This window comes from Cucurbita pepo, chromosome 2 (assembly GCF_057944985.1).
Source record: "Cucurbita pepo subsp. pepo isolate OVF chromosome 2, ASM5794498v1, whole genome shotgun sequence".
Taxonomy (NCBI): Eukaryota; Viridiplantae; Streptophyta; class Magnoliopsida; order Cucurbitales; family Cucurbitaceae; genus Cucurbita; species Cucurbita pepo.
The window spans coordinates 477,945-493,345 of NC_141799.1; the positions used below are offsets into that span (position 1 = coordinate 477,945).

Consider the following 15,401-nt stretch of genomic DNA (forward strand, 5'->3'; position numbering starts at 1 on the left):
CGAAGGAACTAATGTCGAAGTTTGTGAAGCTGATGAAAAAGGAAAATCATCTTCACAAAATTTGACATCACGGCTGATAAAGAATTTCTGAGATTGCATGTCATACAACTTGTAACCTTTATGACCACAAGGATATCCTACGAAAACACAAGGAGTTGCCCTAGGTTCAAATTTTTGCTTAGGATGTACTATAGTTGCATAACATTTACAACCAAAAACTTTAAGATGATGAAATGTAGGTGGTCGTTTGTAGAGTGCTTCAAAGGGTGTCTTGTTAGATAATAATGGTGATGGCGTTCTATTTATAAGATAAACAGCCGTTAAAATGCACTCTCCCCAAAAATTAAGTGGAACCTGTGACTGAAAAAGAAGAGACCTAGCTACATTTAGGATATGGCGATGCTTGCGTTCTACGACTCCATTTTGTTGTGGAGTATAGACACAAGTGCGCTGAAATTCAATACCACAAGAAGTAAAGAATGGTTGCAAAGATAGGAACTCAGTCCCATTGTCTGATCGAACTATCTTGATAGTAGTATGAAATTGAGTTTGAACGAATTTAACAAAGTTCATTAACAAATGATGTACTTCTGACTTATGTTGCATTAAAAAAACCCAAGTACATCGAGTAAAATCATCAACAATAGTGAGAAAAAAACGCAAACCAGAATGGGTAGGAATTTTATGTGGTCCCCAAACATCACAATGTATCAGATCAAAAGCAGAATGGGTTGTTATTGAACTTCTTGGGAAAGACAACCTAGTTTGTTTTGCTAACGGGCAGATACTACAATTATGAGAATAACTCGCATTATTAAGATGCAATTGATCAGCTAGAAATTTAAAACGAGAAAAGGAAGGATGACCTAGGCGTAAATGCCACAAATCAGATGACTGAGATACTTGATGAGCTGAAGATTTGATTGGAGATGAAGAAATATGATAGAGACCTCCAAATTGTTTACCCGAGCCAATCATCTTCCCCGTAGCCAAGTCCTGCATAACACAAGAATCAGGATAGAAGGTGACATAACATTTCAAGTTATTGGTAAGTTTGCTGATCGACATTAGGTTTAAATTGAATGAAGGCACACATAAAACGTTGTTTAATTGAAGGTTAGGGCTAAGGGAAATATTGCCAGTATGTGACACACGTGCTGTCTCTCCATTAGGCAAATTTATTGTAGACATGATGGCAGCCTTTGGTTCAGTCATAACAGAAGATTTTGATACTATATGATCTGTAGCTCCACTATCGAGAATCCATGAATTAGAACTCGCAGAGTTAATAGATAATGTAGATATGGGAAACAAACCTGCAACATTGATGTGATTATCAGAATTACCAGAAGGGTGATGATTGATTGCAGATAAGGCTTGTGCTATCTGTCGTAATTGCTCAGAAGAAAAATTTGGAATGGAATTAGGTGACTGTTCTTCTGTATTCAACTGTGAAACATCGGCCATATTTGCAGATGATCGATATCCACGGTTATTGTGTTGATTGTCTTGTCTTGTCCTTCCAGAATTATTTTTCTGTCGACACCGATCTTCTGTATGGCCCCTTCTATCACAAAACTTACAGTGAAACTTAAGAATTCGACACTCATTAATTGTATGACCACTTTTATTGCAGTGTTCACACAATTTGTCCTTGGCGAATTTTGAATATATTGTTTTCTTTTGCACTGCTGATGCAATCGAGATTTTCTCAGTAGGTTCGGAAGTTACCTGACGCTGCATCTCTTCTTGTACAAGTAATGAATAGGCTTGCCTCACATTAGGTAATGGAGACATCATCAATATGTTAGATCTCACCGTTTTATAAGACTGATTGAGCCCCATGAGCAATTGCATCAACTTGTCTTCTTCGCGTTGATCAATATGTATTTGACGTTGATTACAGGTAAATGGTGTGCGGTACGCTTCCAGTTCATCCCAGAGTGCTTTGAGCTTGGTGAAATATGTTGACAGTGCCATGGTTCCTTGTGACATCGTTGCTATCGAGTTTTGTATTTGAAAAATTGCTGGAGCATTCTTTTGTGAGAATTGATCGTGAAGATCAACCCACACTTGATGAGCTGTCTTGGCGTGAATAATGCCTTTAGCGATATCTGCTTCAACGGAATGAGTTAACCAAGATATTATCATACTGTTGCACTGATTCCAGAGTTCGAATTCGGTTGAATTTGCATCTTGGGACGGTTCCTGAATTGTGCCATCAATGAAGCCAATTTTCTTCTTGGCAATAAGAGCATGCATAACTGATTTACTCCAGGATTGATAATTTGCTCCATTTAATTTGATTGGAACAAGTGAATATCCTGGCTGATCAGAGTGATGAATATAGTACGGATGTTTTAAATCAACATCCGAAATTTTGAAGCTGGATTTGGCTGATTCCGCCATAAAGGAAATTTTGATATTTAAGAACACCAAGATCGGTGCTCTGATACCATGTTAAGAATGAGAATAGAAATAGAATTGGGATCGAAAGTATGATCTTCATTCAGGTTTACCACGTTTATATAGGATACAAACTATCAACTAATACCTAAAAATAGAAAAAATATATATCTAACTAAATCTGGTAAATAAATAAAATATACCGTTAATCAAATCTATACTAACAACTCCCTAAATATCTGAGATATATTCTAACTAATTATCACCGCAAAATATCCTCTTAATATTATAAATTTTAAATTTTTGTGGGTGAAGTTGGCGGTTCCTTGTGCAGGGGACAACCAACGAAGCCGCCCACCGGGCACCACCGCTTGGTCGCATTGATGACACTCGCAAAAGAAGTCGATTTGGTGAATGTGGGCAACAGTGCTTTAGTTAAGCGGTATGGCGTTGTTGATTTTGCAATGCAAGTGGGGGACAGAACAAAAGTAGGATTCAAGCCATCCCATCTGTACTGCACGTTGGGTTGGGTTGGGTTCGTGGGGTTTCTTCAAGAAAAAGAAGAACGTCCTATATATGGGCTTTCAAACAGTACAACCAATTGCAAGAAATGGGTTTGGAAAATGGAATGATGTTCTGTTGTTTGTTAGTTTTTTTTGGAGTAGCGGTTTATGGGTCGAGAGCTGAGGGTTTGAAAAATGGCACTTTCTTAACATTCTCCGAGCTGCCACGGGGAAATGCAGGGGAGGGGAGAAACAGTTCTGGTAATACTACTACGGTTGAGGTTAGCAAGCAGAACAGGGGAGGAGGCGGTGGTTATGGGTGGGGATGGGGCGGAGGCGGTGGAGGAGGTGGTGGTGGTGGATGGGGATGGGGAGGAGGGGGAGGTGGGTGGTGGAAATGGGGTTGTGGTGGACAGCCAAAATCTGGCAGACGCGACGGTGGGAGAAGGAAAAATGTAGACAGGAAGAGAATATACAATGAGGAAGATTACAGTATGGGAGAATTTGCGGAATGTATGGTGAAAGGAAGATGCAGAGGCATGAGATTGGACTGTCCGCTTCACTGCGGCGGGCCTTGCTTTTACGACTGTCGATACATGTGCAAGGCTCACTGCCGACGCCGACGCCTGTAATTTGGGAGCCACAACTTCCATGACTCAAGACTCATAGGCTCACTAATTTTGAAGCTCCTTCCAATTACGTAGTTGTTTTGGGTATCTAATTTGTATTCCATAATTTGCTTGATTTGATAGGCCGCTGTGGTTGGGCCTGGGCCCGCCAAAAGTGGTCTCTCTTTAGCTTAGGTGAATTTGCTAAAGCAGCTTCCTTTCCTTTTTATTTTATTTTTTTTCCATTGATTGGTTTGATCTTTATGCTTTAGTGTTGTGTTGAGTGCCATTGCTCATCATAGAATTTGAAGGTTGTTGGCTAATGAAGTTGAATCACTGAATAAAGTTCATCTTTTTATTCCATATTTAGCAACAAACACCTTCCTAATATACCTACCACAATACTGCTCACTTACAAGACATTATTTCTTTTTGGTAAGTGTTTACTAGTAGCATCGGTTCAAGAGGAAAACAAATCATTTTTTATAAGGGCGTGAAAACTTCTCTCCCTAACAGGTATTTTTTAAAATCGTGAGTGGGACAGACGATGATACGTAATAGGTCAAAACGAACAATATCTACTGGTGATGAGTTTGAATTGTTACAAATAGTTTAAATACAAAACTACATGCAGTAGGCTTTGTATTTTTTTATAATGAAAATGGTTGCTTAGATTTAGTCGAATATTTAAATATATTTTTAATTAAAATGTGTAAGAAAGATTAAATTAAAGAATAGAATTATTTAAAAAAGAGATGACAAAATTAATGGATATATTCTTTTAGAATTTAGCCAAAAAAAAGAAACCATGCACTTCTGATTTTGGAGTTAGCCGCAACATCCAAAATGTATGTACGTATACACAAAATCACGACCTCAAAACGCAAATCAAGTGGATCTGAATCTTCTCGGCCGGAGATCAACCTCCGGCACCGAAATCCCACCGTCACCGCCACCTCCTCCTCCTCTGGTTTTCTCCTTCAAGGTTCTACCTTTCTTCCTTTCCGCCATCTCAATCTCTGAGCAAAACAGAGGTACGGCAGCCTCCTCCTCAGGGCTCCAAATTCCCCAATCCTCCGACGAGAAAGAATCCGCGCTCGTTTCTAATTCAACTAAATCATCAACAAATTGAAAAACCCAATCACCATCAACCTCATCGCTCTGCAGCTGGGTTAATTAATTCAAATTTTCAGATCCACCGCCCCAATAAAAAGAACAGAAAAAACATCCATAAATGCAGAGTTGCAGACCTTACAGAAACCAAAAGGAGGAGCATCGGTAGAGGAAGAATCAAGAAAGTCATCAAAATGCCACCCAGAAATCGCGTCAATAAAATACTCCACACCATTCATCGCCTCACACCCATCGGTGGACGCACCCACCGTCTGAGCGTTAGAAGTTGAACTCTCCGCAATTGAAGGCGAATTCGAAACAGGGGCAGAAGAAGCATTAGCCATCTTCTCGGACATAGAGGAAGACGACGGCACATTCCCGGCAGACACACACGAGAGCTTCACGCCGGTGAGAAGGAACCGATCGTGCTTCTGGGTAAGCTCATTCACCGAATGGATTGGAAAGTCGCAGTCTTTGCATAGAATCGCCCGGTCCTGCTGACAGAATAGGAACGCTCGTCTCTCCTGCAAAATTGGAAATCATGAACCGAGAGGTTCTAGAAGCTATGAAAATGGAAGAAGAGAAACAGAGGAGGGACCTGGCAGATGTCGCAGAGTGGGAAATTGTTGTTGTTGGGGTGGAGGAGGGGGAAGCGGAGGTGCTTGGAGGCGAGGACGTTGGCGTGGTGGACGCTGTGGTCGCAGGTGGAGCAGAGGGCGGCGTCGTCGGCGGTGCAGAAAAGCAGCGCCTCGTCTTTGTTGCAGACGTCGCACTGAATCTTCATCTCCGAAACTTTCTGAAACTAAGGGGGATTCGGGGCGGAGGGTGTACGGTTATAAATGCACTTAATAAAAATAGTTTTTTTAAAAATAAAAATAATTATTGAATAAAATATTTAATTATAGTTTAAAATCTAAATATAAAAATATAAAAATTGAGAGAATTTTAGTAAAATAAAATAAATGAAAAAATTATGAAAGAAGACAAAATATTAAAATTAGAGAATTTATTTAAATAAAAATGAGTTGAAGTTGGAAAAAAGTGGATGAAATACCATACCTTAACTGGAAAGCCCATATGAAAAAAAGATGGGATTTTTAAGCTCCCCATACCTACCGAATCTATTTATTTAAAATCCTCAAAACCGCTTTTGCCGGGAAGTGCTTTCCACGCGCCCTGCCGGCCGGGACCACCACGGCCATCCTGGTGGCCTTTAAACCTTTCACATTTTCTTTTCAACAACATTGACTTCCACCTTTTAAAATTGGTTTAAATATGTTCATGTGAGGATGGTCTTGAGTTCTTATGACCATTAATTGTAAACGATTGTTATAAAATGATATCATAAATTCACGGCTGTATCTATCACGCCTCAAAGTTTTAAAATGGTAAACACGTCTGTTATGAAGAGGTTTCCACACCCGTATTGTTCGTTCCTCAAAGTCCACTACTAGTAGATATTGTCATCTTCAAACTCTCTCTTACGGGTTTCTTCCTCAAGGTTCTATAACACGTCCGCTACCCTTATAAGGAAGGTTTTGTTCACCTCTATCACAATCCACATCCTTATGGGCCCAGCGTCTTTGCTGACATACCACTCGGTGACTGGTTTTGATACCACTTGTAACAATTCAAGCCCACTGCTAGCAAATATTGTTCTCTCTAGGCTTTCACTTCCGAGCTTCCCTCCTCTCTCCAACTAATGTAGGGTTTCGTATCCCATATGAATTTGGGGAATAAAGCATATAGGGATGTAGGGGTTGCTATTGGGTGCAATAAATGAATAGTTATGATACCCTCAGAAAATAAAATGAAAAGAATGAATAAATGTCACACAATGAATGACCATTAAAGCTCCATCTACATCCTTTATGCCAAACCCTTATCAATATCTTCCCACCACGCTACCATATCAACAAACCTATAATTCTAACTCATTTCATCATTAGTTAACCAAAAATATAGTTATAAATAATGATCTTTTAGGTTTCAAAAATGCTACTCATTTTAATGGTATGAGTCGTTGTCAGCTAACTTTATATGATCTTTTATTATAGGATAGACAAGAGGGTAAGATCCTAAATCTGAAGTAAATGCAGAGCAAATCTATGAGATTGTTGTAAAAGTGGAATAACAACAATAATCAAAAGGGTGGAAATGCGTAGTTAGATAGAGGTTTGATGAAATTGGTGGGGGGAGAGAGAAGGAAGGGGCACTGAAAACTGAAAGGGAAGTGTAAACTAAAAGTAAAGACAGAAGGCAAGGAGGGGTATGGTAACCCATAATGAAAGCAAGGCTGCTGCTATCTCTCCCCCATTGCCATCTTCAACTTTCATATCCATTCACCATTCTCACTTTTATTACACTTGCAAGGACCATTACAATCATGTCAATTTGTTTTGACTTTTGAGTGTCAGTTATAGAGATGGTCTGGATGAAGTTTGGGGTTGGATAAATTTGAGTTGCAAGAGGTAAAACTAGTATTTACTACTCTTGATATACAATTTTTAAATAGCCCCTGAATTCATCTTTATTGTATTACTAAGAATGGTTGAAAAAAGTTCCTTAAGAGTTGGAGTGAATAATTCATGGAGACAGCACTATTATTACATGGCCATTCATCTCTTTGTCCAGACAAGATCGTTTAGATCTGCCTACAAACTCCAGGAGGACCCACTCTAAGGATCGAGAACCGTCACCCTAACCACAATTATAATATATTCCTAACAACTTATATCTTCTATTCATTCAATAATTTCTTACATATAGAGATGATATAAATTAATTGATAAAATGTCAGTAGTAAGAGAATGACAAATCAAAATAAGTGGCTACCAACTTGGAAGAGCAGAAAATCGAGACAGCGCAGGTACCAAGAAGATTCATCCCCTTTCTCGACAACAACAAAGTATTGCAATAAATTCACGATTTCAGTTCAGAATCAGATGGATAAGGCTTTTATCAGTTTGGACAGGTCGGTGAGTCCCTCCAATCCAACACATCAGACATCAGACATCAGACATCAGCCACTGCCTCGTTTTGTAGCTGTCCTGAGTTGAAATCGTGATTAGATTGTCCGAACCTGCAGTTTCTTTTGTATTGAATTTGTCAGATATCCTTCACTCTGACTACGCCTCTAGATTAAATTGGCTGTCAAATGTTGCAACCTCAACTCCCTCTACAAATACATCACCTAGGCTGTTCAATGGGTTAGAGGCACATTTTGAGAAGGCAAGGCCTTTTATTACAAGATATTCGCAATAGATTGCATTGAAGATTATCAACAGAGCTCACACAACTTGTCAGCAAAGGTTATGATCAGTTTCTTGTAATTGTAAGTTCCATATATACACGATATTGTTAAATAATGTAAGAGTTAATGCTAGCACAGCAGAAAAGACCTCCTTTGAAGGTATCCCTTTCGACCCAAGCCAAATTGTTACACTTTCTAGATAGGTATGGAATTGGCCAAGCTGGTTACTAGGGATGGGCAGAGCAAGGAGCCCAGATTCGATTTCAGGGATCATTACCTTCATTTTGACCTGAAGCTATATCCCAAAAAGATAGCAACTTCAGTTGGTGGGGCTCCAAAGTGCAAAGATGAGAAGCATCATATGGTGAAGAAACTTGTGGGATGCCTAAAACCCACTTGGATGTCTCAGGGAGTAACCAGAATGCGTGGCTGGGTTGGGTAGATAACGAGTACAAATTTACCTATATCTTCGCAATTTGGTTGGACAACTCCTCGCTGATGTTACTTCTCGAAATAATCTTTCCATAAACGTGTTGTTGCTATTGTTTCCCATCTTTAGCAATCCAATGAAACCTCATTGAGAAGTAAAACGTTGAATCACAAAGCAATATACGAAATAACTACTGGAATTACTGAAACTAATAGAATTTACATTTCTAATCGCATGCTAGATAACAACTTAACACAGCATACCTAAAGAACCAGAAGAAAGTGCAGAAACATGAGCACCTTCCGACTGTACAACAGTCCATGCCAGCTACGTTGCCATCTATCATTATGATTGATACTCCTGTTTGTGAGATGTCTTGCCTACGTTATCCACATACTGCTTCATACGAACTGGGTTTGACTCAAATATAAATGCCATTCCCCTAATCTGCAAATGCTCACACAGATGAAAACGGTAAAACATTCAAATTCTTGAGCATAGACGTACAATGCAACATGATCACGTCCAAAAATCCAGAGTTCCAACCATTCTAAGGCTACAGCCCCATGAAGAATAGTAATTAACAGATAAAATATGAAACTGCTGTATCTTCTAAACATAATTTTAAGCACAATGTCTAGGTTTCAATAAGTAATCCATGGGAAAGTGTACGTGTTTTTCTTATATACGTAAGGTCATGTTAATAATGTCAATCATAAAATAAAAGATGCGGGAGCCAAAGAAAATCACGGAACAACAACAACAATACTTCTTGCCACCAGTAAATCTTACAAGGCACACTCCTGAACATTGTCAGTAATATTAAAGTAATCAATTCCACAGGGGAAGCAAATGAAGAGATGGGGATCATTTTCCAGAAAAACTAACCAGAAACATTGAGCATTGTTCCGTTCTAGTAACAAGAGAAACATACCTCAATCAAGCAACCAGAATTAAGTCGCAGGCAGTGACCAGGGGCCACATCCTTGTTATTTATGGAGATTGAGCACTTGCCAAGATTCTTCAGGGAGAAAAATCCATCCTGATCTATTTTTATAATTGCCTGAAAAGAGAATAATCAAGATTCATCCATTTCCATAAGGACACACTATATGAACAGAAGATAAATATAACAAGAGAATATTTGTACCCAGCTACAAAGGTAGACAAAACTCTCACAATCACATTCTCGATATGGATACAATTTGGAAAAAAAGATTGAATCAACTCTACCTGCCGTCGAGATATTTTGTTACCGCTTCCCTCACTTCCCAAGTCAATGTCTACAATGAATTCTGCAGTTGCTCTACCCAATAGAACCTGCATATAAATGATGCTTAATAAGCCAAGCCAGATTATTTTCCTTTAGAACAAATCCACTCGGCAGTGCGTTCTTTGGTTGCTTCAGTGAATTTAACTAGTGGCTAAACAATCTACATCACCATCGAAGCTATCATAATGAACTCAACTACATCCTTATCAGTGAATATGTCCATCTACGACTTTAAGATAATCATTTAGTAGGGAATTGAAAGGCTCAGGCATGGAAGGGAAGCAGGAAAATGAAGCACAGGGAAGGGAAGTCAAAAGAGAACAAAATGCCAAAGGAAACCAATCTAAGACTCAATACACTTATCAATGTCCTGGACGGTGACAAACAAACATCTTAATTTGATCCAACTGAAGTCATCACAAGACCTCATAAACTACCTCAAACAAGAGTTCAGTGATCATCGATAAATTGGCTTACTTCAAAATATAAATCAATAAAGTACCTCTGATTTCTTAATGTAATGCTTCGAATGTCGGCCACACAGAACCGCTAATGCCCCCTGAGAAGCAATAGATCTTTGCATACAAGCATTAATCCCTTGCTCCAGTCTGATGATTCTCTTCCTGGTGTCTATATGTTGATATTTTAAGACTACAAATAAACAAGAACATAAGAATATTGCATGGCCAAAGGCATATTATTTTGACCAAAAGAATATTGAAAATATGATGTAAGCATTTACATACAAAAAGGATAATAGAAAATATACAATGTTATTCAAGGGAGAAAGAACTGATAATTTATAAATAAAAGAAAAGCTAAAGTTGGATCTCAACAACGTGTAAGATCTCCAACAGAATGGTATAGTAATGTGAAACGAATATGCAGGGACTTGTACACACTACGGCTGACAGAAGATAAACAGCAAGGTTGAATGCATTAAGAATAATTACCAGCTGTCAAAAGCCAGCTATAGTTTGAGATTCAAAAGCAATACTAAACATGGAACTTTTACTTCTTACAAATACCAAGTTTGGAATATTTAGGAAGCAGGATTGTACAGAGAGTATCAATTTCCAGTAAAATATCTTTTCATATTGTTAAAATTTATAGTTTCTTTTTCGTTGGTATGAAACCATGCTTTCATTGAGAAAGATGAAAAAATATACAAGGGTAATAAAAAAGAAACCCAACAAAAAAGACATCTCAGAAAAGCTAAAAAGTGGACCCCTTTTCCAAGAAAATCAAGCCAAGACCGTGATTACGAAAAGGCCTAGTAATTGACACCCATCGGAAGACATTAAACCTAACCATCTCCCAAACCTTGTCGCAAGATTGGTCCACGTCTCTAAATGTCCTATGGTTCCTCTCAATCCAAACCACCCATAAAATAGCAAAGAAACTAGCATGTGACAGCCCCTCTACCGAAAATTAGTTAGTTCACACATTATACTGAATCTCAGACAGCAAACTTGGTATAGCAAAGAATACATTGCCCGCTTCCATCAATTTTAATTCAAGCATGTGTATACTATACATTTCTAAATTCATTTCTTACCAAGCATTTAAGAGCCGATAAGTGAAACAGCTCAATGATGCACTCCATTGATGGCAGAGCACCAACCAATTAAGAATCATGAAAGTACAAGAAATTATTTGACTTATTTTATTTTATTTTAATACAGATGAGAAAAGAATTAGGAATAATGCAATTGAACTTTTCTCTAGACGTTTACTAAAAATGTTAGAAATAGCATGTACACTTTGATTATAACATGCGAATGAAAAATTAAAATATCATGATTTCAACACGTAATTCACACTCGAACTGTGCAAAATCTAAAGATTTCAATTTGGAAAACTTTAAACCAGAAAAAGAACTAAGGATCACTTTGATTTCAACTTTCTAATATAAATGATTTAAAACAAAAGTGTTTCAAACCTATACTATGACATCAAACCTTCTAAAGTCCCATGAAAGCAAATTAAACATAACACACGCCAACACAGAGGTAAATAATAATCTATTGTTAGTTCATCCTCACACGATAAGGAAAATAGGATATGTAGTTAGCAAGACAGCAACATATTTAAAAACTGATTTAAACAGAAATTACGTTGATGAAAATTGACGATTTAAAAACTAATAGACATCTATACGTTACCTTCTTCACTTGGATACAGATCTTGATCTTCTGGATCCAAGTCCATATCAAGTATCTGAAAGAAGTAAATTAAAGATATTATAACAGACTTATCGAGCCATAGATACCGAACCATCTTACACTCACTATTTATCATAAAAATCTTACCATAGCCTCAATATCTGAAAAATGAGGTAAATCATCTTCACTATCAATAAATAACTCTTCATGATCAGATGTCGAATACATTCCATCTTGTTCTACACCGAAAACACCTTGAACACCCACTTCTCGTGATAATCGATGATCTTTCACTGAAGTCGATGTATTTGGTTCCTGAAATGCCACAAGTAGCACTTTATGGATATCTTCTAACATTGTCAGAATCAAAGCCAGACTTCTCTAAATGAGTATTAAAATTCTGGCCAAGATGATTTACCAGGGAAATTTCATTGTTCTCTTCCATGAGAGTGACAGGTAGGATGGTATCGTCATTTACATTTATGGAGCTGGTTTTATTTGCAGATGGCACGTGTATGGAGTTGCTATGGGATAATTTTAAATTAACACCATCTCCACTAATCAGATGTTTTTCACCTCTTTCAGGCAAACAATGCAATCCCATTGATATGGTTGAAACACGAGGTTGTCCATCATGATTTTTCCTCTCCCTTTGCACAAGGTTTTGAGTCATTTCACCAGAGTTTTCTTTACAAGAGAAATCACTAATAGATGAAAAAGTAGGACCCATGCAATCATTAAAATGATATCCCATAGTAGCAATTGTTGACAATGGAGGTAGAAAAACATCGTCATTGCTAGGGATTTCTGGGTCTTCTGTGTTCAAAGTACAGAAAAGAGGTTCATCAATTTTTCCAGGACATTGACTGTTCAAAGATGTAGATGGTGATGGATGAGCTTCTGAACTACAATCCAAATGTCCATCGCTACAGTGGGATCCCTTTTCATACAACTCTCCAGAACATGCAGAGGGGGGATCTAACATTGTATCCGTTGGTAACACTGTTTCTGAATTAATTGCATTGCCTGTTTGATCGTGATTGACTTCATTTGGTGAACTCAACAAAAGCGACAACCCATCAACATCCATGAAAAACAGCTCATCCTCATTGCTCGTGTTCAAAAGAGAATTGGACGGTTCCACTAAATAACAACCTTCAGCAGTGGCATTTGGACTTTTCAAATGATCATGCTGCACTTCAATCTTCAACTTTGAGTTAGAGTGAGCCTCATAGCCCGCTAATCTTGCATTTTGAATGTTGTTCCCATCATCATCAGGGAGTTCAAAAGAGTCTCCTGTAGGCACATCCTTATCTGCAAAGCCAACATCAATTGGCAAGGCTGACAAAGCATTTCTCCATATTGGCATGCCAGGAAGAGGAGATGAGTACTCGACATTATGAAAAGATGCACCAGAATCAGAAACAGGAGAATTGAAGACATCGTTGTCTTCTGGTTCAGAGCCCATCACTCTCTGATCAGTGCTCAGTTGCACAAACGTAGAAGGTCCCGCCTCCAAATCATTTTCAAAGAGGTTATGGACTGGAAAGCTAGCTGATGGAGCCAATTCCTTAGCATGAGATTCATTGGCAAAAGGCAGATTATCTACCATAATGTGAGAAATTCCCTCATGTCCATTATCCAGGTTCTGAGGAAAATGCTCAACAGTATGTTGACATCCAGAATGAAAAGTGTGCTCAGTATCGTCATTATTCATCGCATTTTGGGAAAAATTACAGGGCAAGATGCCCAGCTCTGAGCTCTGAAGACCAAAATCATCTGATGTTGGAGGGACACAATTTCCTGACATAGGCTCTTCAGTGACAAAGTCACTATCACCAACAAGATAACTCGGGCCCATAGGATTAAAGGGTTCGTTGCAAATTCTTTTACGCAAAGCATAATAGCAATGCCGCACACTCCCAGATTTCCTCTTCCCACCAATACATTTATTTTCTTTTAAATTCCCAAACTTGTTGAACTTTGATGGAAGAATGGAAGAAGAACGCTCAACATCAATCATGGACATAGATGCATCTTCAGATACAATTGGATCATAAAGTAAAGAATGCCATCGTTCTTGCAATTCTCTTACTGTGTATCTTCGAGAAAACTGCACAGCACCTTTGGCAAGGGCCTCCAAGGAAGCACCCGCCTGGAAGATTAAAAAATTAAAATGTATCTCAAAAAGCATCAGCACACTAGTTCTCTTGACGCCAAATGGGCATAAAAATGCATTCCAAAATAACTGAAGCACATAATGGTCTACTAAACTGTGGCTCAAGAAGAAGAAGAGGGCTCTCCACTTATGTATCAATGTGCAAGAATCAAATCCTTAACTGTTTTTTCTTTTACATCCTTTACATCCTTGCCTCGAGACAATGAAAAACATAAAATATATGATTCCTTCAGAGTGCTTTAAAATAATAGACCTATGTTCCATACTTAAATAACCATTGTCGAATTAAAACTTCAGACAGATAAGGTAATTAAATTCTTTCTAGTTATTAAAAATGAAAGTTCAAACATATCTTAATTTAACTTTCAACAGTAACACATATTAACTTGGCGTGATAGTGACCATACTGTCAAGGAGAATGCCCCGCAGTTTTACACAGATTTGCCGCAACAAGAACAGTACGGTTTCACACACACACACACACACACACACACACGCACACAGAGTATACGAGAAGGAAAATAAACGTTCAACAGTAAGGAGCAAAACGGTACTCGATATACAACAGCCGTAAGAGATTTAACTCCGCAGTTGAGACGAGAAGGGAGAGAAGTTTACCTCGACGGCGTTCTTGAGCAGAATATCATCTTCAGGGCTCCAAGGCGCGATAGGGGCAAGTGCTCCCATCTCCGTAATGCAATAATTCCTTACCAGTCCCCGTTTAGAAAGAGTGTAATGTTGGCACTAACCGTAGCAGCGAGGGTGTGCGGGAGAAGGGTTGAGAGAAGGAAGACGAAGGATATGGCGTCGGGCGGGTTTAAGAGAAACCCTAGAGAAGGAAATTTGGGGAGAAAGGAAAGCGGCGTTTCTCCAAACGCGGCGAGGCAAATCGGTAGTGATAGCATGGAATTTCTGTGAACTCCCGATGCAAACACGACACGTGCGAGGTGCGAACTTCCTTCTTTTCTGTGACCGTCACCTGCTGCCTTCTTGAGGTTTTCTCAACTTTGTTTGCCCGTCGTCCGATCCTCTGCGCATATCGGGTCCCACCCCCTACTTGCAGCATATCTCTAAGGATAGAAACTCTTTTTTTTTTTTTTTTTTTTTTTTTTTTTACCAAAATTAACCTCAACATGGATTTTGATTTTTTACCCATTCTTCATAATTACACTCGATTTTTTTTTTTTTTTAGGTTAATCTCTATGTTTTTAGACAGAGAAAAAATAAAAAATAAAAAAACACCAATTTTGTATGCATTGGCCTAATCTTATGTAAAATTGAAAAAAACAATGAAGGCTAATGTATTGGATGTCAACTATTCTTACCCGACTAAGTAAAAATAGCATCAAATTTTGATTGAACCAAGATTACAAGGACTAGGGTTCATTGTGTGTGCCTTGAGACCATCTCGGGAAGGTATTAGTCCATTTCATTTGAGAATATACACATTATCCTTCAAATTATGTCATTA

The 15,401-nt window shown here is 38.4% G+C and overlaps 3 protein-coding genes across 6 annotated transcripts; 1 reads left to right on the plus strand and 2 right to left on the minus strand.

Annotated features, from left to right (window-relative positions):
* The first annotated feature begins 2,477 nt into the window (after positions 1 to 2,477).
* On the plus strand, positions 2,478 to 3,760 carry LOC147793342 (glycine-rich protein). Its single transcript, XM_087121682.1, has one exon. It carries the CDS (start codon positions 3,017 to 3,019, stop codon positions 3,539 to 3,541), a length of 525 nt encoding a protein of 174 aa, XP_086977808.1. The 5' UTR covers positions 2,478 to 3,016; the 3' UTR covers positions 3,542 to 3,760.
* Positions 3,761 to 4,273: 513 nt separating this feature from the next.
* Positions 4,274 to 5,852, minus strand: BBX21 (salt tolerance homolog2). Of its 4 annotated transcripts, none has more exons than XM_023669612.2 (4): positions 5,690 to 5,852; positions 5,229 to 5,432; positions 4,773 to 5,154; positions 4,274 to 4,629 (listed from the first exon to the last, which is right to left on the minus strand). In XM_023669612.2, exons 1-4 carry the CDS (start codon positions 5,738 to 5,740, stop codon positions 4,406 to 4,408), a joined length of 861 nt encoding a protein of 286 aa, XP_023525380.2. In that variant the 5' UTR covers positions 5,741 to 5,852; the 3' UTR covers positions 4,274 to 4,405. The 4 variants fall into 4 exon arrangements, with proteins under 4 accessions (XP_023525380.2, XP_023525379.2, XP_023525378.2 ...); XM_023669611.2 differs by having other exon boundaries at positions 4,274 to 4,678; positions 4,768 to 5,154; positions 5,690 to 5,842; XM_023669610.2 differs by having other exon boundaries at positions 4,274 to 4,684; positions 4,768 to 5,154; positions 5,690 to 5,836.
* A 1,999-nt stretch (positions 5,853 to 7,851) lies between these two features.
* On the minus strand, positions 7,852 to 14,977 carry LOC111788378 (uncharacterized). Its single transcript, XM_023668697.2, has 8 exons — positions 14,549 to 14,977; positions 12,170 to 13,906; positions 11,899 to 12,066; positions 11,752 to 11,806; positions 10,089 to 10,237; positions 9,547 to 9,633; positions 9,248 to 9,376; positions 7,852 to 8,760 (listed from the first exon to the last, which is right to left on the minus strand). The coding sequence occupies exons 1-8, from the start codon at positions 14,615 to 14,617 to the stop codon at positions 8,659 to 8,661; spliced, it is 2,496 nt and encodes an 831-aa protein (XP_023524465.2). The 5' UTR covers positions 14,618 to 14,977; the 3' UTR covers positions 7,852 to 8,658.
* Positions 14,978 to 15,401: the final 424 nt, after the last annotated feature.

Excerpts from the sequence above, each read along its gene's own strand:
- LOC147793342 (XM_087121682.1), top strand. The coding sequence starts at position 3,017 with ATGGGTTTGGAAAATGGAATGATGTTCTGTTGTTTGTTAGTTTTTTTT.
- BBX21 (XM_023669610.2), bottom strand. The coding sequence starts at position 5,740 with ATGGGGAGCTTAAAAATCCCATCTTTTTTTCATATGGGCTTTCCAGTT. Across the intron at positions 5,155-5,228 it reads CACTCTGCGACATCTGCCAG|GAGAGACGAGCGTTCCTATT; the intron begins GTCCCTCCTCTG and ends CCAATTTTGCAG. Across the intron at positions 4,685-4,767 it reads CTCCTTTTGGTTTCTGTAAG|CTGCAGAGCGATGAGGTTGA; the intron begins GTCTGCAACTCT and ends TAATTAACCCAG.
- LOC111788378 (XM_023668697.2), bottom strand. The coding sequence starts at position 14,617 with ATGGGAGCACTTGCCCCTATCGCGCCTTGGAGCCCTGAAGATGATATT. Across the intron at positions 11,807-11,898 it reads TTTCAGATATTGAGGCTATG|ATACTTGATATGGACTTGGA; the intron begins GTAAGATTTTTA and ends TACTTCTTTCAG. Across the intron at positions 10,238-11,751 it reads TCTGTATCCAAGTGAAGAAG|TCTTAAAATATCAACATATA; the intron begins GTAACGTATAGA and ends GTTTATTTGTAG.